Below are 24,297 nucleotides of genomic sequence, written 5' to 3'. Positions count from 1 at the left end.
CCACCCCCCCCCCCCCCCACCCCCCCCCCCCCCCACCCCCCCCCCCCCCCACCCCCCCCCCCCCCCACCCCCCCCCCCCCCCACCCCCCCCCCCCCCCACCCCCCCCCCCCCCCACCCCCCCCCCCCCCCACCCCCCCCCCCCCCCACCCCCCCCCCCCCCCACCCCCCCCCCCCCCCACCCCCCCCCCCCCCCACCCCCCCCCCCCCCCACCCCCCCCCCCCCCCACCCCCCCCCCCCCCCACCCCCCCCCCCCCCCACCCCCCCCCCCCCCCACCCCCCCCCCCCCCCACCCCCCCCCCCCCCCACCCCCCCCCCCCCCCACCCCCCCCCCCCCCCACCCCCCCCCCCCCCCACCCCCCCCCCCCCCCACCCCCCCCCCCCCCCACCCCCCCCCCCCCCCACCCCCCCCCCCCCCCACCCCCCCCCCCCCCCACCCCCCCCCCCCCCCACCCCCCCCCCCCCCCACCCCCCCCCCCCCCCACCCCCCCCCCCCCCCACCCCCCCCCCCCCCCACCCCCCCCCCCCCCCACCCCCCCCCCCCCCCACCCCCCCCCCCCCCCACCCCCCCCCCCCCCCACCCCCCCCCCCCCCCACCCCCCCCCCCCCCCACCCCCCCCCCCCCCCACCCCCCCCCCCCCCCACCCCCCCCCCCCCCCACCCCCCCCCCCCCCCACCCCCCCCCCCCCCCACCCCCCCCCCCCCCCACCCCCCCCCCCCCCCACCCCCCCCCCCCCCCACCCCCCCCCCCCCCCACCCCCCCCCCCCCCCACCCCCCCCCCCCCCCACCCCCCCCCCCCCCCACCCCCCCCCCCCCCCACCCCCCCCCCCCCCCACCCCCCCCCCCCCCCACCCCCCCCCCCCCCCACCCCCCCCCCCCCCCACCCCCCCCCCCCCCCACCCCCCCCCCCCCCCACCCCCCCCCCCCCCCACCCCCCCCCCCCCCCACCCCCCCCCCCCCCCACCCCCCCCCCCCCCCACCCCCCCCCCCCCCCACCCCCCCCCCCCCCCACCCCCCCCCCCCCCCACCCCCCCCCCCCCCCACCCCCCCCCCCCCCCACCCCCCCCCCCCCCCACCCCCCCCCCCCCCCACCCCCCCCCCCCCCCACCCCCCCCCCCCCCCACCCCCCCCCCCCCCCACCCCCCCCCCCCCCCACCCCCCCCCCCCCCCACCCCCCCCCCCCCCCACCCCCCCCCCCCCCCACCCCCCCCCCCCCCCACCCCCCCCCCCCCCCACCCCCCCCCCCCCCCACCCCCCCCCCCCCCCACCCCCCCCCCCCCCCACCCCCCCCCCCCCCCACCCCCCCCCCCCCCCACCCCCCCCCCCCCCCACCCCCCCCCCCCCCCACCCCCCCCCCCCCCCACCCCCCCCCCCCCCCACCCCCCCCCCCCCCCACCCCCCCCCCCCCCCACCCCCCCCCCCCCCCACCCCCCCCCCCCCCCACCCCCCCCCCCCCCCACCCCCCCCCCCCCCCACCCCCCCCCCCCCCCACCCCCCCCCCCCCCCACCCCCCCCCCCCCCCACCCCCCCCCCCCCCCACCCCCCCCCCCCCCCACCCCCCCCCCCCCCCACCCCCCCCCCCCCCCACCCCCCCCCCCCCCCACCCCCCCCCCCCCCCACCCCCCCCCCCCCCCACCCCCCCCCCCCCCCACCCCCCCCCCCCCCCACCCCCCCCCCCCCCCACCCCCCCCCCCCCCCACCCCCCCCCCCCCCCACCCCCCCCCCCCCCCACCCCCCCCCCCCCCCACCCCCCCCCCCCCCCACCCCCCCCCCCCCCCACCCCCCCCCCCCCCCACCCCCCCCCCCCCCCACCCCCCCCCCCCCCCACCCCCCCCCCCCCCCACCCCCCCCCCCCCCCACCCCCCCCCCCCCCCACCCCCCCCCCCCCCCACCCCCCCCCCCCCCCACCCCCCCCCCCCCCCACCCCCCCCCCCCCCCACCCCCCCCCCCCCCCACCCCCCCCCCCCCCCACCCCCCCCCCCCCCCACCCCCCCCCCCCCCCACCCCCCCCCCCCCCCACCCCCCCCCCCCCCCACCCCCCCCCCCCCCCACCCCCCCCCCCCCCCACCCCCCCCCCCCCCCACCCCCCCCCCCCCCCACCCCCCCCCCCCCCCACCCCCCCCCCCCCCCACCCCCCCCCCCCCCCACCCCCCCCCCCCCCCACCCCCCCCCCCCCCCACCCCCCCCCCCCCCCACCCCCCCCCCCCCCCACCCCCCCCCCCCCCCACCCCCCCCCCCCCCCACCCCCCCCCCCCCCCACCCCCCCCCCCCCCCACCCCCCCCCCCCCCCACCCCCCCCCCCCCCCACCCCCCCCCCCCCCCACCCCCCCCCCCCCCCACCCCCCCCCCCCCCCACCCCCCCCCCCCCCCACCCCCCCCCCCCCCCACCCCCCCCCCCCCCCACCCCCCCCCCCCCCCACCCCCCCCCCCCCCCACCCCCCCCCCCCCCCACCCCCCCCCCCCCCCACCCCCCCCCCCCCCCACCCCCCCCCCCCCCCACCCCCCCCCCCCCCCACCCCCCCCCCCCCCCACCCCCCCCCCCCCCCACCCCCCCCCCCCCCCACCCCCCCCCCCCCCCACCCCCCCCCCCCCCCACCCCCCCCCCCCCCCACCCCCCCCCCCCCCCACCCCCCCCCCCCCCCACCCCCCCCCCCCCCCACCCCCCCCCCCCCCCACCCCCCCCCCCCCCCACCCCCCCCCCCCCCCACCCCCCCCCCCCCCCACCCCCCCCCCCCCCCACCCCCCCCCCCCCCCACCCCCCCCCCCCCCCACCCCCCCCCCCCCCCACCCCCCCCCCCCCCCACCCCCCCCCCCCCCCACCCCCCCCCCCCCCCACCCCCCCCCCCCCCCACCCCCCCCCCCCCCCACCCCCCCCCCCCCCCACCCCCCCCCCCCCCCACCCCCCCCCCCCCCCACCCCCCCCCCCCCCCACCCCCCCCCCCCCCCACCCCCCCCCCCCCCCACCCCCCCCCCCCCCCACCCCCCCCCCCCCCCACCCCCCCCCCCCCCCACCCCCCCCCCCCCCCACCCCCCCCCCCCCCCACCCCCCCCCCCCCCCACCCCCCCCCCCCCCCACCCCCCCCCCCCCCCACCCCCCCCCCCCCCCACCCCCCCCCCCCCCCACCCCCCCCCCCCCCCACCCCCCCCCCCCCCCACCCCCCCCCCCCCCCACCCCCCCCCCCCCCCACCCCCCCCCCCCCCCACCCCCCCCCCCCCCCACCCCCCCCCCCCCCCACCCCCCCCCCCCCCCACCCCCCCCCCCCCCCACCCCCCCCCCCCCCCACCCCCCCCCCCCCCCACCCCCCCCCCCCCCCACCCCCCCCCCCCCCCACCCCCCCCCCCCCCCACCCCCCCCCCCCCCCACCCCCCCCCCCCCCCACCCCCCCCCCCCCCCACCCCCCCCCCCCCCCACCCCCCCCCCCCCCCACCCCCCCCCCCCCCCACCCCCCCCCCCCCCCACCCCCCCCCCCCCCCACCCCCCCCCCCCCCCACCCCCCCCCCCCCCCACCCCCCCCCCCCCCCACCCCCCCCCCCCCCCACCCCCCCCCCCCCCCACCCCCCCCCCCCCCCACCCCCCCCCCCCCCCACCCCCCCCCCCCCCCACCCCCCCCCCCCCCCACCCCCCCCCCCCCCCACCCCCCCCCCCCCCCACCCCCCCCCCCCCCCACCCCCCCCCCCCCCCACCCCCCCCCCCCCCCACCCCCCCCCCCCCCCACCCCCCCCCCCCCCCACCCCCCCCCCCCCCCACCCCCCCCCCCCCCCACCCCCCCCCCCCCCCACCCCCCCCCCCCCCCACCCCCCCCCCCCCCCACCCCCCCCCCCCCCCACCCCCCCCCCCCCCCACCCCCCCCCCCCCCCACCCCCCCCCCCCCCCACCCCCCCCCCCCCCCACCCCCCCCCCCCCCCACCCCCCCCCCCCCCCACCCCCCCCCCCCCCCACCCCCCCCCCCCCCCACCCCCCCCCCCCCCCACCCCCCCCCCCCCCCACCCCCCCCCCCCCCCACCCCCCCCCCCCCCCACCCCCCCCCCCCCCCACCCCCCCCCCCCCCCACCCCCCCCCCCCCCCACCCCCCCCCCCCCCCACCCCCCCCCCCCCCCACCCCCCCCCCCCCCCACCCCCCCCCCCCCCCACCCCCCCCCCCCCCCACCCCCCCCCCCCCCCACCCCCCCCCCCCCCCACCCCCCCCCCCCCCCACCCCCCCCCCCCCCCACCCCCCCCCCCCCCCACCCCCCCCCCCCCCCACCCCCCCCCCCCCCCACCCCCCCCCCCCCCCACCCCCCCCCCCCCCCACCCCCCCCCCCCCCCACCCCCCCCCCCCCCCACCCCCCCCCCCCCCCACCCCCCCCCCCCCCCACCCCCCCCCCCCCCCACCCCCCCCCCCCCCCACCCCCCCCCCCCCCCACCCCCCCCCCCCCCCACCCCCCCCCCCCCCCACCCCCCCCCCCCCCCACCCCCCCCCCCCCCCACCCCCCCCCCCCCCCACCCCCCCCCCCCCCCACCCCCCCCCCCCCCCACCCCCCCCCCCCCCCACCCCCCCCCCCCCCCACCCCCCCCCCCCCCCACCCCCCCCCCCCCCCACCCCCCCCCCCCCCCACCCCCCCCCCCCCCCACCCCCCCCCCCCCCCACCCCCCCCCCCCCCCACCCCCCCCCCCCCCCACCCCCCCCCCCCCCCACCCCCCCCCCCCCCCACCCCCCCCCCCCCCCACCCCCCCCCCCCCCCACCCCCCCCCCCCCCCACCCCCCCCCCCCCCCACCCCCCCCCCCCCCCACCCCCCCCCCCCCCCACCCCCCCCCCCCCCCACCCCCCCCCCCCCCCACCCCCCCCCCCCCCCACCCCCCCCCCCCCCCACCCCCCCCCCCCCCCACCCCCCCCCCCCCCCACCCCCCCCCCCCCCCACCCCCCCCCCCCCCCACCCCCCCCCCCCCCCACCCCCCCCCCCCCCCACCCCCCCCCCCCCCCACCCCCCCCCCCCCCCACCCCCCCCCCCCCCCACCCCCCCCCCCCCCCACCCCCCCCCCCCCCCACCCCCCCCCCCCCCCACCCCCCCCCCCCCCCACCCCCCCCCCCCCCCACCCCCCCCCCCCCCCACCCCCCCCCCCCCCCACCCCCCCCCCCCCCCACCCCCCCCCCCCCCCACCCCCCCCCCCCCCCACCCCCCCCCCCCCCCACCCCCCCCCCCCCCCACCCCCCCCCCCCCCCACCCCCCCCCCCCCCCACCCCCCCCCCCCCCCACCCCCCCCCCCCCCCACCCCCCCCCCCCCCCACCCCCCCCCCCCCCCACCCCCCCCCCCCCCCACCCCCCCCCCCCCCCACCCCCCCCCCCCCCCACCCCCCCCCCCCCCCACCCCCCCCCCCCCCCACCCCCCCCCCCCCCCACCCCCCCCCCCCCCCACCCCCCCCCCCCCCCACCCCCCCCCCCCCCCACCCCCCCCCCCCCCCACCCCCCCCCCCCCCCACCCCCCCCCCCCCCCACCCCCCCCCCCCCCCACCCCCCCCCCCCCCCACCCCCCCCCCCCCCCACCCCCCCCCCCCCCCACCCCCCCCCCCCCCCACCCCCCCCCCCCCCCACCCCCCCCCCCCCCCACCCCCCCCCCCCCCCACCCCCCCCCCCCCCCACCCCCCCCCCCCCCCACCCCCCCCCCCCCCCACCCCCCCCCCCCCCCACCCCCCCCCCCCCCCACCCCCCCCCCCCCCCACCCCCCCCCCCCCCCACCCCCCCCCCCCCCCACCCCCCCCCCCCCCCACCCCCCCCCCCCCCCACCCCCCCCCCCCCCCACCCCCCCCCCCCCCCACCCCCCCCCCCCCCCACCCCCCCCCCCCCCCACCCCCCCCCCCCCCCACCCCCCCCCCCCCCCACCCCCCCCCCCCCCCACCCCCCCCCCCCCCCACCCCCCCCCCCCCCCACCCCCCCCCCCCCCCACCCCCCCCCCCCCCCACCCCCCCCCCCCCCCACCCCCCCCCCCCCCCACCCCCCCCCCCCCCCACCCCCCCCCCCCCCCACCCCCCCCCCCCCCCACCCCCCCCCCCCCCCACCCCCCCCCCCCCCCACCCCCCCCCCCCCCCACCCCCCCCCCCCCCCACCCCCCCCCCCCCCCACCCCCCCCCCCCCCCACCCCCCCCCCCCCCCACCCCCCCCCCCCCCCACCCCCCCCCCCCCCCACCCCCCCCCCCCCCCACCCCCCCCCCCCCCCACCCCCCCCCCCCCCCACCCCCCCCCCCCCCCACCCCCCCCCCCCCCCACCCCCCCCCCCCCCCACCCCCCCCCCCCCCCACCCCCCCCCCCCCCCACCCCCCCCCCCCCCCACCCCCCCCCCCCCCCACCCCCCCCCCCCCCCACCCCCCCCCCCCCCCACCCCCCCCCCCCCCCACCCCCCCCCCCCCCCACCCCCCCCCCCCCCCACCCCCCCCCCCCCCCACCCCCCCCCCCCCCCACCCCCCCCCCCCCCCACCCCCCCCCCCCCCCACCCCCCCCCCCCCCCACCCCCCCCCCCCCCCACCCCCCCCCCCCCCCACCCCCCCCCCCCCCCACCCCCCCCCCCCCCCACCCCCCCCCCCCCCCACCCCCCCCCCCCCCCACCCCCCCCCCCCCCCACCCCCCCCCCCCCCCACCCCCCCCCCCCCCCACCCCCCCCCCCCCCCACCCCCCCCCCCCCCCACCCCCCCCCCCCCCCACCCCCCCCCCCCCCCACCCCCCCCCCCCCCCACCCCCCCCCCCCCCCACCCCCCCCCCCCCCCACCCCCCCCCCCCCCCACCCCCCCCCCCCCCCACCCCCCCCCCCCCCCACCCCCCCCCCCCCCCACCCCCCCCCCCCCCCACCCCCCCCCCCCCCCACCCCCCCCCCCCCCCACCCCCCCCCCCCCCCACCCCCCCCCCCCCCCACCCCCCCCCCCCCCCACCCCCCCCCCCCCCCACCCCCCCCCCCCCCCACCCCCCCCCCCCCCCACCCCCCCCCCCCCCCACCCCCCCCCCCCCCCACCCCCCCCCCCCCCCACCCCCCCCCCCCCCCACCCCCCCCCCCCCCCACCCCCCCCCCCCCCCACCCCCCCCCCCCCCCACCCCCCCCCCCCCCCACCCCCCCCCCCCCCCACCCCCCCCCCCCCCCACCCCCCCCCCCCCCCACCCCCCCCCCCCCCCACCCCCCCCCCCCCCCACCCCCCCCCCCCCCCACCCCCCCCCCCCCCCACCCCCCCCCCCCCCCACCCCCCCCCCCCCCCACCCCCCCCCCCCCCCACCCCCCCCCCCCCCCACCCCCCCCCCCCCCCACCCCCCCCCCCCCCCACCCCCCCCCCCCCCCACCCCCCCCCCCCCCCACCCCCCCCCCCCCCCACCCCCCCCCCCCCCCACCCCCCCCCCCCCCCACCCCCCCCCCCCCCCACCCCCCCCCCCCCCCACCCCCCCCCCCCCCCACCCCCCCCCCCCCCCACCCCCCCCCCCCCCCACCCCCCCCCCCCCCCACCCCCCCCCCCCCCCACCCCCCCCCCCCCCCACCCCCCCCCCCCCCCACCCCCCCCCCCCCCCACCCCCCCCCCCCCCCACCCCCCCCCCCCCCCACCCCCCCCCCCCCCCACCCCCCCCCCCCCCCACCCCCCCCCCCCCCCACCCCCCCCCCCCCCCACCCCCCCCCCCCCCCACCCCCCCCCCCCCCCACCCCCCCCCCCCCCCACCCCCCCCCCCCCCCACCCCCCCCCCCCCCCACCCCCCCCCCCCCCCACCCCCCCCCCCCCCCACCCCCCCCCCCCCCCACCCCCCCCCCCCCCCACCCCCCCCCCCCCCCACCCCCCCCCCCCCCCACCCCCCCCCCCCCCCACCCCCCCCCCCCCCCACCCCCCCCCCCCCCCACCCCCCCCCCCCCCCACCCCCCCCCCCCCCCACCCCCCCCCCCCCCCACCCCCCCCCCCCCCCACCCCCCCCCCCCCCCACCCCCCCCCCCCCCCACCCCCCCCCCCCCCCACCCCCCCCCCCCCCCACCCCCCCCCCCCCCCACCCCCCCCCCCCCCCACCCCCCCCCCCCCCCACCCCCCCCCCCCCCCACCCCCCCCCCCCCCCACCCCCCCCCCCCCCCACCCCCCCCCCCCCCCACCCCCCCCCCCCCCCACCCCCCCCCCCCCCCACCCCCCCCCCCCCCCACCCCCCCCCCCCCCCACCCCCCCCCCCCCCCACCCCCCCCCCCCCCCACCCCCCCCCCCCCCCACCCCCCCCCCCCCCCACCCCCCCCCCCCCCCACCCCCCCCCCCCCCCACCCCCCCCCCCCCCCACCCCCCCCCCCCCCCACCCCCCCCCCCCCCCACCCCCCCCCCCCCCCACCCCCCCCCCCCCCCACCCCCCCCCCCCCCCACCCCCCCCCCCCCCCACCCCCCCCCCCCCCCACCCCCCCCCCCCCCCACCCCCCCCCCCCCCCACCCCCCCCCCCCCCCACCCCCCCCCCCCCCCACCCCCCCCCCCCCCCACCCCCCCCCCCCCCCACCCCCCCCCCCCCCCACCCCCCCCCCCCCCCACCCCCCCCCCCCCCCACCCCCCCCCCCCCCCACCCCCCCCCCCCCCCACCCCCCCCCCCCCCCACCCCCCCCCCCCCCCACCCCCCCCCCCCCCCACCCCCCCCCCCCCCCACCCCCCCCCCCCCCCACCCCCCCCCCCCCCCACCCCCCCCCCCCCCCACCCCCCCCCCCCCCCACCCCCCCCCCCCCCCACCCCCCCCCCCCCCCACCCCCCCCCCCCCCCACCCCCCCCCCCCCCCACCCCCCCCCCCCCCCACCCCCCCCCCCCCCCACCCCCCCCCCCCCCCACCCCCCCCCCCCCCCACCCCCCCCCCCCCCCACCCCCCCCCCCCCCCACCCCCCCCCCCCCCCACCCCCCCCCCCCCCCACCCCCCCCCCCCCCCACCCCCCCCCCCCCCCACCCCCCCCCCCCCCCACCCCCCCCCCCCCCCACCCCCCCCCCCCCCCACCCCCCCCCCCCCCCACCCCCCCCCCCCCCCACCCCCCCCCCCCCCCACCCCCCCCCCCCCCCACCCCCCCCCCCCCCCACCCCCCCCCCCCCCCACCCCCCCCCCCCCCCACCCCCCCCCCCCCCCACCCCCCCCCCCCCCCACCCCCCCCCCCCCCCACCCCCCCCCCCCCCCACCCCCCCCCCCCCCCACCCCCCCCCCCCCCCACCCCCCCCCCCCCCCACCCCCCCCCCCCCCCACCCCCCCCCCCCCCCACCCCCCCCCCCCCCCACCCCCCCCCCCCCCCACCCCCCCCCCCCCCCACCCCCCCCCCCCCCCACCCCCCCCCCCCCCCACCCCCCCCCCCCCCCACCCCCCCCCCCCCCCACCCCCCCCCCCCCCCACCCCCCCCCCCCCCCACCCCCCCCCCCCCCCACCCCCCCCCCCCCCCACCCCCCCCCCCCCCCACCCCCCCCCCCCCCCACCCCCCCCCCCCCCCACCCCCCCCCCCCCCCACCCCCCCCCCCCCCCACCCCCCCCCCCCCCCACCCCCCCCCCCCCCCACCCCCCCCCCCCCCCACCCCCCCCCCCCCCCACCCCCCCCCCCCCCCACCCCCCCCCCCCCCCACCCCCCCCCCCCCCCACCCCCCCCCCCCCCCACCCCCCCCCCCCCCCACCCCCCCCCCCCCCCACCCCCCCCCCCCCCCACCCCCCCCCCCCCCCACCCCCCCCCCCCCCCACCCCCCCCCCCCCCCACCCCCCCCCCCCCCCACCCCCCCCCCCCCCCACCCCCCCCCCCCCCCACCCCCCCCCCCCCCCACCCCCCCCCCCCCCCACCCCCCCCCCCCCCCACCCCCCCCCCCCCCCACCCCCCCCCCCCCCCACCCCCCCCCCCCCCCACCCCCCCCCCCCCCCACCCCCCCCCCCCCCCACCCCCCCCCCCCCCCACCCCCCCCCCCCCCCACCCCCCCCCCCCCCCACCCCCCCCCCCCCCCACCCCCCCCCCCCCCCACCCCCCCCCCCCCCCACCCCCCCCCCCCCCCACCCCCCCCCCCCCCCACCCCCCCCCCCCCCCACCCCCCCCCCCCCCCACCCCCCCCCCCCCCCACCCCCCCCCCCCCCCACCCCCCCCCCCCCCCACCCCCCCCCCCCCCCACCCCCCCCCCCCCCCACCCCCCCCCCCCCCCACCCCCCCCCCCCCCCACCCCCCCCCCCCCCCACCCCCCCCCCCCCCCACCCCCCCCCCCCCCCACCCCCCCCCCCCCCCACCCCCCCCCCCCCCCACCCCCCCCCCCCCCCACCCCCCCCCCCCCCCACCCCCCCCCCCCCCCACCCCCCCCCCCCCCCACCCCCCCCCCCCCCCACCCCCCCCCCCCCCCACCCCCCCCCCCCCCCACCCCCCCCCCCCCCCACCCCCCCCCCCCCCCACCCCCCCCCCCCCCCACCCCCCCCCCCCCCCACCCCCCCCCCCCCCCACCCCCCCCCCCCCCCACCCCCCCCCCCCCCCACCCCCCCCCCCCCCCACCCCCCCCCCCCCCCACCCCCCCCCCCCCCCACCCCCCCCCCCCCCCACCCCCCCCCCCCCCCACCCCCCCCCCCCCCCACCCCCCCCCCCCCCCACCCCCCCCCCCCCCCACCCCCCCCCCCCCCCACCCCCCCCCCCCCCCACCCCCCCCCCCCCCCACCCCCCCCCCCCCCCACCCCCCCCCCCCCCCACCCCCCCCCCCCCCCACCCCCCCCCCCCCCCACCCCCCCCCCCCCCCACCCCCCCCCCCCCCCACCCCCCCCCCCCCCCACCCCCCCCCCCCCCCACCCCCCCCCCCCCCCACCCCCCCCCCCCCCCACCCCCCCCCCCCCCCACCCCCCCCCCCCCCCACCCCCCCCCCCCCCCACCCCCCCCCCCCCCCACCCCCCCCCCCCCCCACCCCCCCCCCCCCCCACCCCCCCCCCCCCCCACCCCCCCCCCCCCCCACCCCCCCCCCCCCCCACCCCCCCCCCCCCCCACCCCCCCCCCCCCCCACCCCCCCCCCCCCCCACCCCCCCCCCCCCCCACCCCCCCCCCCCCCCACCCCCCCCCCCCCCCACCCCCCCCCCCCCCCACCCCCCCCCCCCCCCACCCCCCCCCCCCCCCACCCCCCCCCCCCCCCACCCCCCCCCCCCCCCACCCCCCCCCCCCCCCACCCCCCCCCCCCCCCACCCCCCCCCCCCCCCACCCCCCCCCCCCCCCACCCCCCCCCCCCCCCACCCCCCCCCCCCCCCACCCCCCCCCCCCCCCACCCCCCCCCCCCCCCACCCCCCCCCCCCCCCACCCCCCCCCCCCCCCACCCCCCCCCCCCCCCACCCCCCCCCCCCCCCACCCCCCCCCCCCCCCACCCCCCCCCCCCCCCACCCCCCCCCCCCCCCACCCCCCCCCCCCCCCACCCCCCCCCCCCCCCACCCCCCCCCCCCCCCACCCCCCCCCCCCCCCACCCCCCCCCCCCCCCACCCCCCCCCCCCCCCACCCCCCCCCCCCCCCACCCCCCCCCCCCCCCACCCCCCCCCCCCCCCACCCCCCCCCCCCCCCACCCCCCCCCCCCCCCACCCCCCCCCCCCCCCACCCCCCCCCCCCCCCACCCCCCCCCCCCCCCACCCCCCCCCCCCCCCACCCCCCCCCCCCCCCACCCCCCCCCCCCCCCACCCCCCCCCCCCCCCACCCCCCCCCCCCCCCACCCCCCCCCCCCCCCACCCCCCCCCCCCCCCACCCCCCCCCCCCCCCACCCCCCCCCCCCCCCACCCCCCCCCCCCCCCACCCCCCCCCCCCCCCACCCCCCCCCCCCCCCCCCCCCCCCCCCCGGCCGGCCCCCCCCCCGGCCCCCCACCCCCCTCCCCCCCAAAGAGCCCCCCCCCCGCCCCAACCCCCCCCCCCCCCCCCCCCCCCCCTCCCCCCCCCCCCCCCAACCCCCCCCCCCCCCCCCAACCCCCCCCCCCCCACCCCCCCCCCCCCCCCACCCCCCCCCCCCCCCCCCCCCCCCCCCCCCCACACCCCCTCCCCCCCCCCCCCCCCCCCCCCCCCCCCCCCCAGAACCTGCGGCTCTCCAGATGTTCAGGAACTACAATTCCCATCAGCCCCTACCAGCATGGCCAATTGGCCATGCTGACAGAGGCTGATGGGAATTGTAGTTCCTGAACATCTGGAGAGCCGCAGGTTCCCTACCCCTGGTTTAAGTGATCCTGAACAAGTCATGCGATAACTTCTAAACATATTTGAAGGGTAACACTTTATCTACCTGCATGTAACAAGCACTGAAATGTCCCTGCCATGACACAAAAAAGTTGTTATATACTTTAAAGAGTTGCAGAAGTGTTCAGTATCAGGATTTTTATTTTTTTTTACAGGACATACCTGGAGGAGGAATTGACTAAAGCTCGAGAGAAGCCGAAGTTGCGTAAGGACATGTATAAGAAAATGATTGACGTGGACCCACTGGCACCCACTGTTGAGGAGAACTCACAGCACGCTGTGACAAAACCTCGGTACATGCAGTGGAGAGAGACCATCAGCTCCAGTGCTACCTTGGGTTTCAGGATTGAGGGAATTAAGGTGGGACGTCTTTTACTGTTGTTTAATGGAACATCCCACTGTGGGTTTTGCAAGCCGCTGTAGTGGCACTAAATTCCTCAAAATGAAGCATATATAAATACAAGCAGTAACTATAGTGAGACTAACAGAACGAATGAATTATATTTAAAATGAGACATAATGGAATTCTGGTTGGCTACAGATGCTCTGGAAGGGAACATTTCTATCAAACAGTGGTATAGAGAGCATTCTGATTAATTCATAACAAATTGTAAAACTTATAGATTTCTGAACCTTCACAAAATTTTATCACATCATTTGTAGCTATTGCTTGAGTACAGTGGTAGAGAGGAAGGAACTTTAAGCAGCATAGGTAAGAGTCCACATAAACAAAGAAAATCTGATTCAGGCCTATTATGTTCATAAACTCTGCCAACCACTTTTGTCTGAAGGGGTGGAGATACATCCTCAGTGGCCATTGGTAATATTTCTTTTTTTTATGTGCATACATTATATCTTAGCTTCATACAAATGAGAAAAAAGAGGGGGAAAGAATGTTTACAGCAATTTCATAAGAAGCAAAATGATGCATTTATTTCAGTTTGAGCTTTTGTAAGACTTCTTCATATTTAATTTCATTTCACATTTAATTTATATCCCGCCCTCCCACGGAGGGCTCAGGGAGGCAAACAATAGTGAACAAACAATAAAGCATAGCATAAACAGCAACAACAATAAATCATAATACAACAATATCAACAGCATAATAATGCATCACAATGATATAAGCAATAACCAATTATATCAGCTAACCCCCAAATCACAGTTCCCACAAGTACAAAAACTAAAATACAGTGAACTAGCATAGAGTCTGCTCCATCAACCCTCCCCAAACTGTCCCTGAATGGGTGGTGCCCTTCGACCGCTGCCCAAGTCAGCTGCCTTGGGCTGCTGGTGGAACTCCTGTCGGTTGCTGGTGGAACTCCTGTTGTAGCTGCCAGACCCCCCCCCCCTTGCAGGTGTTTCCAATGGGATGGGTGGGGAAGGACTCTCACTCCTTCCCATGGGCAGCAGGTGGCAGCTCACCAGGTGGACTTCTGCATAATATTTAATTTTATATTGTCTGTCTGAAGTAGTGAAGGCTGAGTCTTGAAAGCTTATGCTGAAATAATCTTGGTGGATAGTAAAGGTGCCACTTGAATAATGTTTTACATTCTCACACCAGTACATAATAAGAATTGCCTAACTTTCTGTATATTGTAGGTTATTCTCTGCATTATTAGATAATTTGTTAATTTAATTAATAAGGCTTCCTTCTAAATATGATAAATCAATTTTGTAGGGCATTCTGTTTTATTCCAGTGTGCTGCAATACTTCTGTTAGCATAGTTGCAAAAATCCACAATGTCTGAAGAAGCTACCAGTCCTTTTAAATATCCTAATACTATTTTATTTAGAATGTTCTTTGGATGTGGTAGTATATTAATGCATTTTTTTTAATGAAAACAGCTACGGCCATGTCTAAAACATGTGTATCAAATCTGTATGTCTCCAATTACATCTCCTATACACATTTGATAAATTTCTATAAATAAATGTATGGGAAATGTATAGAGACTAGTAAGATTCCATTGCAAAAAGTATTTTACAAAAATATTCTTTCAAAATCACTGTGATTGGTTTTGAGCTTTCCTTAATTAATTTCCACTAATGTAATTTTTAATTGTGTTATTCTTGACTGATATTGACATACAAAATCTATTCAGTTCTGATTTAAGTAATAATTGCTCTGTAACCTGACATCACTCTTAAGTATGTGTTTCAGGCTGACTACTTTTATAAGTGAGTCTTGTGGTCTTGTTAAGGTTAGAATTACAGAAAGGTTTTAGAGACTCAGTGACCATAATGTGTTCCATATTTTTTTCATTATCCTGGGTAGCAATAACCAGAAGTTCAGTAGCCAAACCAAAGAGCCAGCATAATGCAGTGGTTAAGAGCAGTGGACTCTAATCTGGAGAACCGGGTTTTATTCCCCACTCTGCCATATGAATGGTGGACTCCCATCTGGTTAATCAGTTTTGTTTCCCCCGCTCCGGCACATGAAGCCTGCTAGGTGACCTTGAGCTAGTCATAGTTCTCTGAGAATGCTCTCAGCCCCACCTACCCCAGAAGGTATCTGTTGTGGGGAGAGGAAGGGAAGGAGTTTGTAAGCCACTTTGAGACTTCCTAACAGCTATTTAATATTTTTATCCATGATGACTTGGATACATTTGCCTCGTGGCCCTTGTGGTCTCCTCTAGCTCTATGATTCTGTGATTCTACAGTTAAGAAAAGTCTGTTATAAATCCAAACTCCTCCTCCTCCTCCTCCTCCTCCTCCTCCTCCTCCTCCTCCTCCTCCAGTGAAAGAGGATAACCTTGATGAGTTCCACTGCAAATAAGAGTTTTTTCTTGAAATACTACCATTTATTGAGACTCTTGCTTTCATGCTTTCCCAAAAATATGGTTTCATATTGTCTCCCCACATGCATTTTAGACTGATTTCGTAGAATGTTGTCTACAGTTAGCATGCCATCTGGCAGCAGATGAGAGAGGCTTCGTTTTTTGTACTCATAAGCATAATGCAGTCAGTACATTGCTTTAGAGTTCTCCTGTTTTTTTTCTGCCCACGATTAAGTTGTATAACTTTCCCATGTTCTGTCAGACATCTACTTTTGTGTCTGATCCTGAACCTTTTGGCGCAGAAAGGAGAATCTGTGAAATGGAGTGTGTTGTGCATAGGCCTGCCCTGCATTTAATGTGTTTTGTGTGGGAGTACGCTGGTTGACTAGATTACACTCTAGAAGCGAGAGCTGAATTTTGTCTAGTTTTTATAAGTAATAGATTTATTGTATATAGCCAAAGGCCATTACAATATAAAATAAGAAAGCAACAATAAAGATAAAATAAATAAACAATAAAACATCATAAATCATTAGCAAAGCAGAAGAGTTACTCTTAGTTGAGTTGGCTTTGGCCCAAATTTTCTTAGCAGCCAAAGCAAAAAGCAACAAATTATAGGTGAAATTGGTTTCAAGACCAATTTATCAGAATCTGATTAAAAGTTCTGGTCCCTTAAGAATTTGGATCATGGTTTTGAATACCAGTAACAATGTAAAATATGAGTTAAATCTTCCACAACCAGTTCTTTGCAGTTACAAAGACATAGAGCCAATGGTACATTAGAATAATGGCCAGTTAATAAAGCCAATTTATGGACTCCCATGAACATTTTCCTCCTCCTTTGGCCAGTAGGAAAATACCAGTGTTATTGTATGTTGATAATATGGCTCTTCTATCATTTAGCAAAGTGGGGTCCTAGAAGGATGTTGCAGAAATTGGTGGTCTACTGTGAGATGAATGGGCTAAGAATCAATCGTCGTAAAACTAAAGTAGTAATTTTTGGAAATAATAAAGTCAAGGACAAATGGGCCATTCAAGGTCAGGAAATAGAGCAGTGTTTTTCCTTTGGATATCTGGGCATAAATTTCCAATGCACTCTATCATAGCAGCCCCACTTTAAGGCAGATCTCATTACTGCATGATGTACAATCAGCAACCTATTAAAATTTTACTATTCAAAGGGTAGCCAGTTGGTCACGCCAGCCCTCAAGGTATTTCAGAGCAAAGTACATCCCCATCTTCTTTATGGTTTGGAAATCTGGGGATGGAAATTGAGTTTAGTTGAACAACCAGAAACCATTCAGAACAGATTCTGAGGAAGATCCTGGGTCTTCCACAAGCTATACCTACAGCACTGTTACGGTTGGAGGTGGGTCTCCTTGCCATTTCTACAAGAATCCATCTGAGACTTCTACTCTATTACAAAAGAATAGTAACTATATCTGAGGACCATTTAGTTAAGTTTGCTATCGGCACTGATCTCTCCAATCCCTCCTTAAGAAAGGCATTTACCAGCCTTCGTTTTCAGTCATTTCTACCGAATATCTCTTTGGTAGATACTGAAAGCTCCCAAGGGACCAGTATCTTTGCCAGAGTGGCCTCGGCCAGTCGGAGGACTTAGCCCATTATATCTTATGTTGCCCCCTCTGTGACAACATTCGAGGTTAATACCTCAACCAAATTCTGTCTGAAATTAATGGATTTGATGCTAACAAGTTTCTTTCTTTTGACCCTAAGGTCACTTTTCTAGCAACTATTTTAAGAAGGAAACTCGTTGTAGAACAAAAATTTCAAAACTAAACTGTTGAAATGTTATTGTTTTGTACTGCTATGTTATTACAATATTATCTTAGCATAGCCATGGGATTCAATGATTTATGCTGTCTTTGTCATTGTGATGGCCCGTGGCTGACAAAAATCTACTACTACTTATTTAAAAAATTGGATCTTGTTTTGAATACTGGTAACAATGTAAAATATGAGTTGTATCTTCCACAAAAGGTTCTCTACAAATGCAAAGACATAGAGCCAATGGTACTTGAGAATAAGGACCAGCTAGTAAAGCATAGTCTAAAAAGGTAATGGGGACAATGCTGTTCTGAGCTTATGTGTTGAAAAATGCATTAAAGATAAAGATCTAAAGTGTTCTCTTTTGATTCACTTGAACTAAGGGGAAAATCAGACTGAGATATGGCAAGTAAAGCATCACTTCTGCAAACTCAGTCATGTAAAGTAGACCTTTCTGATTGAACCCTCAATAAATCATCCAGAATAGAATAGCATCTGGGATGTTGTTATAACAAACAGGCTGGTTGTGTTGTTACTCAGCATCAACTCAAAGATTTGTTTAATGAAGACATTGGTAGAAGTTTTACTGTATTTATTCCAAAATGTTATTAAGGCTGTATTAACTTGACCCAGCTTGAAGAGACCCATCAAATAGGGCTAATTAGGTCAGGGCTGCAGAAGACCTATTAAATAGGGCTAGGATGTGTCTTAAGAAAATAATTTTGAATTGATTCCAAACTAAGAATCAAATGATCCTTCCAACCCCACACCTGTACCATAGAGGAGATGAGGGAGAACCTTACATAAAAATATTTTTTTTGCTGTAATATCTATATTGCTGTAGCAGTATTGTTCCTACTGTTTTTTTAAAATGTCAGACCAAGTCTTCTCCTGCAGACAGGGGTAAAGGCCAGTGCAAGTAGAAATGGAGGAAAGAACAGAGGATTCCTCCCCTCCCCTGATGTTGATGTTTCATTGCACTCACGTTGGCAGTGAGTTCTCAACAGCTAGTTGCTCTCTGTGGAAGCAGCCAAACAAAGCTGGTAGTGTGCCAAAATTACCTGTCTGTTCTCTCTTCCTTTCACAACTTGAAGAAAGCTGATGGAACCTGTAATACCAACTTCAAGACAACCAAGACATGGGAGCAAGTTCTGCAAGTCTTTGTGGACTTCATTAAGGGAGATAAAGCTACATTGGTAAGCCCTGGTTTTTGAAACATAATCGTTTGCCAATGAGTTCTCATAGCATTTTGATCCATGTGGTGTTACCATTTCTATGTAACAGCGTGGTGACTTTTCAGTTAAATGCCACATTCTTACAAATGTATTCATTCATTCATCCCACTTGCCAGTTAAAAATAGAACAGCCTCCCAGTGGCTTATATATCAATTAAAATACAATTGGAAAGAAGGTGTTTGGCTGGTGAGGCACAGAGCTATCCAGGTGCCAGCGGGAAAGGTTGCTCATTCACCTTTTCCCATGTTGATAGTAGTTGGTAATTTGGAGTGAGCGAGAGCATGATGAAACGCTTGAGTAAGATTATGACCAAGCTTTGTGCGTGTCAGGATTCCATGTGAGTGCTGTGCACATTTAGAATCAGCACTTGCTGTTCATCCTGAGAATTGGAGGATATTTTATTTCATTAGATTTGTAAAGATATGCTTGCGACTGTGTGGGTAATGCCTGGTGAATTCTCAGAAGCTAGAGACTGAGGGTGGAAGCAGGAAGATTCATACGTGAAATACACCTGATTCAAGATACATGTTTTGTACAGATGAGTTGTTCTTAATGAATTTTTATATTTTTTAATTTAAGGAAGAATTAAACATTTTTGTTTCAAAGTTTGATTTATATTGTATTGTGTGCATTGTATAGTGTTGTGAAAGATACAGGCATGTGACAGGGAGATCTGAGTCAATACCGGTTCCTTGGCCTGTTCATGTCTCTGAGTTCACAAATTCTCATGTGTCTACCTCCCAAATTAGCATGTGAATTAATGAATCAACTGTAGATTCTTTACTCTCAGCTGCCAGGTTGATGTTTGTATGTCATCTTCCTGGTTAGCGCTGATGTATATCAGAAGACCCACAGTAAGTGGTAGGTAGATGCTGATCACTGAAAATATGTAGCAGTAACAGCTAGTACCATGGGAGAGAACTATTAACATATGACCCCTATGTGGCAGCAGAGGTCCTCTGAAAAATCCCAAAGGGAGGAAAACCCACCATGTTGTTTTTATTAGTTTGGAGGAAGAAGAAGGTCTTCAGGAACTAGCAACTGGGGATGTAAGAAGATCCTTGGTATTTCTTCTTGGACTTTGATGTAGCAATGTAATTTGTACTGTGATTTAGACATTTCAGGAGAGGTTGACACAGAATGTATCTCTGAAATGACAACTGCTGTTTGCACCAAGAACAAACAGCTACATTTGCTGAGTTTTGGTCCAATGGCTGGGAGTTGATCAAAGTGTAATGGTGTGATGCTTTGCTGGCTTTAATCTAAAGAGGCAAAAGGGTTTACAGGAAAATACTACATTATTTTTCTCACTGAAAAAGCATAGGGCTTGTTGAGATTGTGTCATGGGTTTAATGAAGTTTCGTTTCCTACTTTGTTGTTTTTGCTTTGCTCTGAGAAAACGGCATTACATCTTTGCAAGGTGTGCTTTGCAGTTTAATTGGTGGAGTATGATTTGTCAAAAATCTGATATGAAATTCCCACTGTCTGAGGTTTTGGGATTTGTGGCTTTGTTTTCAAATAATTCAGATTACTAAGAGAGACAATTTTCTGATTAAATTTCTACTATATCAGAGTTGGCTGGGCTTTTTTTTCTTGAATTGTATTCTGCTTTTTAATATGGCAGTAGATTTTTAAAGTGATCCTGCCCTCCTTTCTCTTTTGTTTCAACAGAAAAAATACTTGAAGCGTCTGTATGAAATTCGAAGTATCCTTGAGTCTTCTGACTTTTTTAAACGTCATGAGGTGAGTTGAGGGTTACAGTTCAGGAGAAAATGACAGCTGTGTAGAATGTCTTGAGTCAATCCAAAGATCACCCACTTCTCTCTTCTCAGAGACAGGTTCCCTCTTATTTATACAATTAAATGAATTGGCCCATATTCAGATTCCGAATGTGCCAGCAGCAGACAATAAGGCCTGGTTTAAATGTGGTAATCATGATAATCATGGGAATGATGATCTTGCCTGTGCCACATTACAGGAGAATTGCTCATTGTGTGCGAGCAAGAACACGGACTTCTGGGGCCAGTTTATCACTTCATCAGAGTGTGAATGGCAACATTAACAGCAGGAGCTGGAGGAGGTGGTGTAAATAAGTCTCAAGTGCATTGATTTTCAATGAAGTTAGTTCACCCATTTAGCTGGATATTATCAAGTCACATAGTGATATGCTTGCATTAAGTGATAGCTTGCACATTTTCTGGGATTTGAATAGTTTCCTTATCTCTATCAACATGTATCTAATTCAGAGAAGACTTTGTTGGGCAGGGCACTGATTTATCCTGAAAAGGAGGGTTCAGTCTCAGAGGTTAACTTGTTCGTGATAGCAGGTTTTGAGAACTTCCAGAAAACTCACAGTCTCCCTCCTTTTCTCTTCCTTCTGTAGGTCATTGGAAGTTCACTGCTGTTTGTGCATGATGATAGTGGGTGTGCCAATGTGTGGCTCATTGATTTTGGAAAGACTACTCTTCTTCCAGATGGGCAGACCTTGGATCATAGGATCCCTTGGCAAGAAGGCAACCGGGAGGATGGCTACTTACTGGGACTGGACAATTTGATTGATATCTTAGAAAGTATTTTGGAGAGATGAGAAAAGACTGGGCCACTATCTCTGTGGTATATTGCTCCACAATTTTTAACTTTTCCAGAATCAATCCCTTGGATAGAGGGATTTTTTTTAAAAAAAAACAACGAAATTCTTGCCAGATTCTGTGGTCATCCAGAAATATTTGCCTTTTTGTAAAACATGGTGGAAACCCAAAGCCAGCCTGTGAGAACTGAAGCAATGCAGGGGCAGTTGTGAATCTGTCAAGCTAGCTTCAAATTTTATGGAACAAACAGAATGTATCCTGAGCATTTGACAGTATATCAGATATCAGTATATCAGTCCTGAGTAAAAGCTAAATTGCTTGGATCCCATGGGATGAAGTTCTTCTATAAAAAGCAGTCACCAACAGAAATGACAGGCAGGCTCCAACCCTAATCCTCAGCTGTGTGTTCACACAATAGACAGGGTTGTTCACATTCCATGTGTTGGTTTGTGTGCCACATAGAATGGAACTTGGTTTGGAATTTATATACTTCCCAGCTTTTCAATTTCTTTTAAATCTTCTGGTTTTCGTGGTGGAGCCAAAAGGTTTGAAAGCGCTCACACAGTGTGCTGAGGCTTCCAAAACCAAATGGTTCTTGGAGCTTTTAGCAGTTAGTGAAAGAGTTTGTGCATGTCTCCTCAATACCTTTTTATGCTTTCAAAAAACTCTCTTCCCTTGCTAGTGTACGTCTTTCCCCCTCTTTCTTTGCATTTGTTGTCCTACCCCAGTCCTTTCCAAAAATACTGTCAACTACCCCCCCCACTACCCCCCCATCTGTTTCAAGCAAATTTAGTCTATAGCCTTGCCTGTGAATTTGCACAATGTTATTCTTTGTACAGAATATGGATTTACTTCTTGTAGAACTTGGGTGTGTCCAGGTCCACCTCCACTAGAGTAGATCAGTCTGCTTTAATTCTGCCACAGGGTCTATTGTACAACAGAGAAATATAGTTTTTAAAAATGGGAGCTTCTGGTTGACTTCAGATTTTCTGTTGGTAACACTGTTCTTATCTTCCCTTGAGAATACTTTTAAAGGTGTTCGGATTTTAAATGTGTTGTTTAAAACTCAATACATTCTAAGGAAAAAACACCAAAGTGCTTTGAGAATGACAAAAGGGCAACATTAGCAGTGTTGAGGGATTGTCCAAAAGTGACCAGTTGAATTTCTGAATGTTGGCGGGACCATGCGTTAACAATAAATGAAACAAGTGCTACCTTAATGTAGATGACATCAAAATGTTTACTATCCAGGGATCAAAAAAAAGCAGGAGTCTCCTAGAATCTTAAAGACCTTAAAGACTAACAAGTTTTTATTCTAGCATAAGCTGCTGCGGACTAGAGGCCTGTTCATCAGATGTTATTATTTGGAAATCCAAATCTGATGTTGCTGCTCAGTAGTGACCTGTTTGTTTGCTTCTAGACCTGCCCCTTTCACTTGGGAAGTATCAACAGATTTCTGTAAGGGTTTAAAAAAAACTCCAGATCTGTCCATGCAGAGAAGGTGCATTTAGGACTAGAAATATTTTAAATGCTAGGCACTTTCTTACAGTGAAGCATTAACAAGCCTATCAGATGAATGTCCCATCTCTACTGCAACTATTAATTTTATAAGCTAGCTTTATTTTGTGTATGAAGACAATGCATCTTGGGATCAAAGAATACTGTAATACAAACATCGGAGAAGTACAAGAGACCCGAAGTCACTTTGAGCAAGAGTCAATATGGGTTGATCTTGCAAAGTACTTTCTATCTGTTGAAGCAAAAGTTTTGCTTCCTATGATCTGCTGTTCTAGGGATTCATATTGGGATTAGGGTGGGAGTCAAACAAAACCCTCAATAAAAGAGGCTGTGAGCCGCTATTTATTTGATAGGGAGATGTGGCAGGCTTCATGAAGACAAACAGGAGGGACTGTGGAGCTGCAGTTGGAGTGGATGATAAAGAACTTCTCACCTGCATTCTTCTAGCTAGCTCTTCTTTTACCACCAATTCCAATGTAAAGTATGACCTGCCCTAACTCACAGGGTTGTTGTGAGGATTCATACGGTGTTTAAATTATTTTCCTTAGAAGAAAAGTGAAATATATAGAACTGTAAAAGAATTTGTATCGTTAGGATATAAAATTGTGGAAACTCTCAGCCCAGAAAAGATAAGAATACCCTTTATATGTGCTGTAAGAATATCCACTAAATATCCTTCTGTTGAATTCCATGGCCAGATTTCAATAGTGGGGAAATCATGTTTTTCAAATGGTTCAGTTAATTTTGCCCGCAGTTCTGTTTCTGTTAGTATAAACCAGAAAGAAAAGCTTGTCTTGTCTACTGAGGCTGTTGATTGGAACACTACAGTGCAATCCAGGTACTGATTCTGACATTCTAGCAATATAGGTTAGGAATGTTAGTACTTGAAGATGTGTGATTAACAAATAAATTTGACTGAGAATAGATGTCCGTGTTGCTCTTTAATACTGAATGAACTTGTGGTCTTGGCATTTGAACTTTCCATTTCTTTGTGTAATGGTATCAGCTAATCATCTCCTTTCTACAATATTTTTATAAAAATTGTAACTATTAGTCATGGATCATGTTAATGGTTTCTGCTGTGTTAACAAATACCCACCAACATGATTGAAAAGAGTGCTAAAAATTGACTTACCTAGTCAGTGAGGTTTAATGATATTGCACGACAGTAAAGCTCCAAGAACATTATTTTAAGTTCATGTTTAGTAGCTGCCTGTGTAGGATTGTTTGTAGTCACTGTGTGAATTATTGGAGGTGTAGGAAAAAACAAATATTTTCATAAATGATGATGAGATGTATAATTTAAAAGTATTCCCATCTGAAAGCAGCAATGAAAAGGTTTCATTTCATTCATTTTCAGATACTAGGTTGAATCCAGTAAAATACGGGGACGCCCGTGGATGGAAAACCACCCAGCCAGAAAAGGGAGAAAGGAGCTGCAATGAGGAAGGGCAACTGGGTCAAATCATTTCATCTTCCTCTTCTGTCAGCAGGGCTTCCATTAATACAAAAGCAGGGGAGGCGATTTCTCCTGGCCTTCCTCTTCACTGCAGCTCAGCAGGAGACCCCATTCTTTGTCTGCATGGATCCCATGACCTCCAGAATTAGCTTTTGGGAGGTTTGGTGAGCAAAGGCAGAGATGGGACTGTTTGTTTGAATCTACCTTCCCCAAATACCTTTTTGAATCTGTCCAAATGCTGCAAAGCTAACATCACACTGTTCCTGCTTAAAGAAAATACTGATCTGTTCCCATGGACTTTGTGCACCCATTAGAAGCACAATGAAGAACCTGATCCTACTTCAGGGCTTTCCTTTGGATTGGAACCATTTAATAAGTTCCTTCGAGAAAGATGGGGACTAGCAGTATTCATCCATCACAACCCAGATAATTTAAAGGTGGTTTCAAAGCTGACTCATAGTATGTACACTTGGTGTCATTTCAAGAAAACCCTGTACATCTATTTTATCAAAGGCAAAAGTGGGACAAGAGTGTATGCGTGTGTTTATATACTAAGGGAAGCTGCATGCTTTCAATTCTTTTCTTTTTTTAAAACTTATTTTGATATATTTAGACCTAATCTAATTCTCTCTTACAGCCAGTAGAAGAGGACTAATTAATGTCCATGAGACCAGTGTAAGATCATTTATATGTATGACAAACTATAAATACTCATATGCCTGTCTCCTGCCTAAAACTCATTGGCTAGTATCTGGGAGCAACTGAATATTTGGTGTAGATG

General features: G+C 65.8%; 1 protein-coding gene across 1 annotated transcript; it reads left to right on the top strand.

Annotated features, from left to right (window-relative positions):
- Window positions 1-12,270: 12,270 nt before the first annotated feature.
- Window positions 12,271-22,983, top strand: LOC125426067 (inositol-trisphosphate 3-kinase A-like). Its single transcript, XM_048484176.1, has 4 exons — window positions 12,271-12,507; window positions 17,810-17,911; window positions 19,623-19,694; window positions 20,335-22,983. The coding sequence occupies exons 1-4, from the start codon at window positions 12,361-12,363 to the stop codon at window positions 20,536-20,538; spliced, it is 525 nt and encodes a 174-aa protein (XP_048340133.1). The 5' UTR covers window positions 12,271-12,360; the 3' UTR covers window positions 20,539-22,983.
- Window positions 22,984-24,297: the final 1,314 nt, after the last annotated feature.

The sequence above is a fragment of the Sphaerodactylus townsendi genome, linkage group LG02 (assembly GCF_021028975.2).
Source record: "Sphaerodactylus townsendi isolate TG3544 linkage group LG02, MPM_Stown_v2.3, whole genome shotgun sequence".
Lineage (NCBI taxonomy): Eukaryota > Metazoa > Chordata > Lepidosauria > Squamata > Sphaerodactylidae > Sphaerodactylus > Sphaerodactylus townsendi.
Note: the sequence above shows the minus strand (reverse complement) of the source record. Positions and strands in the feature narration are given on the sequence as shown.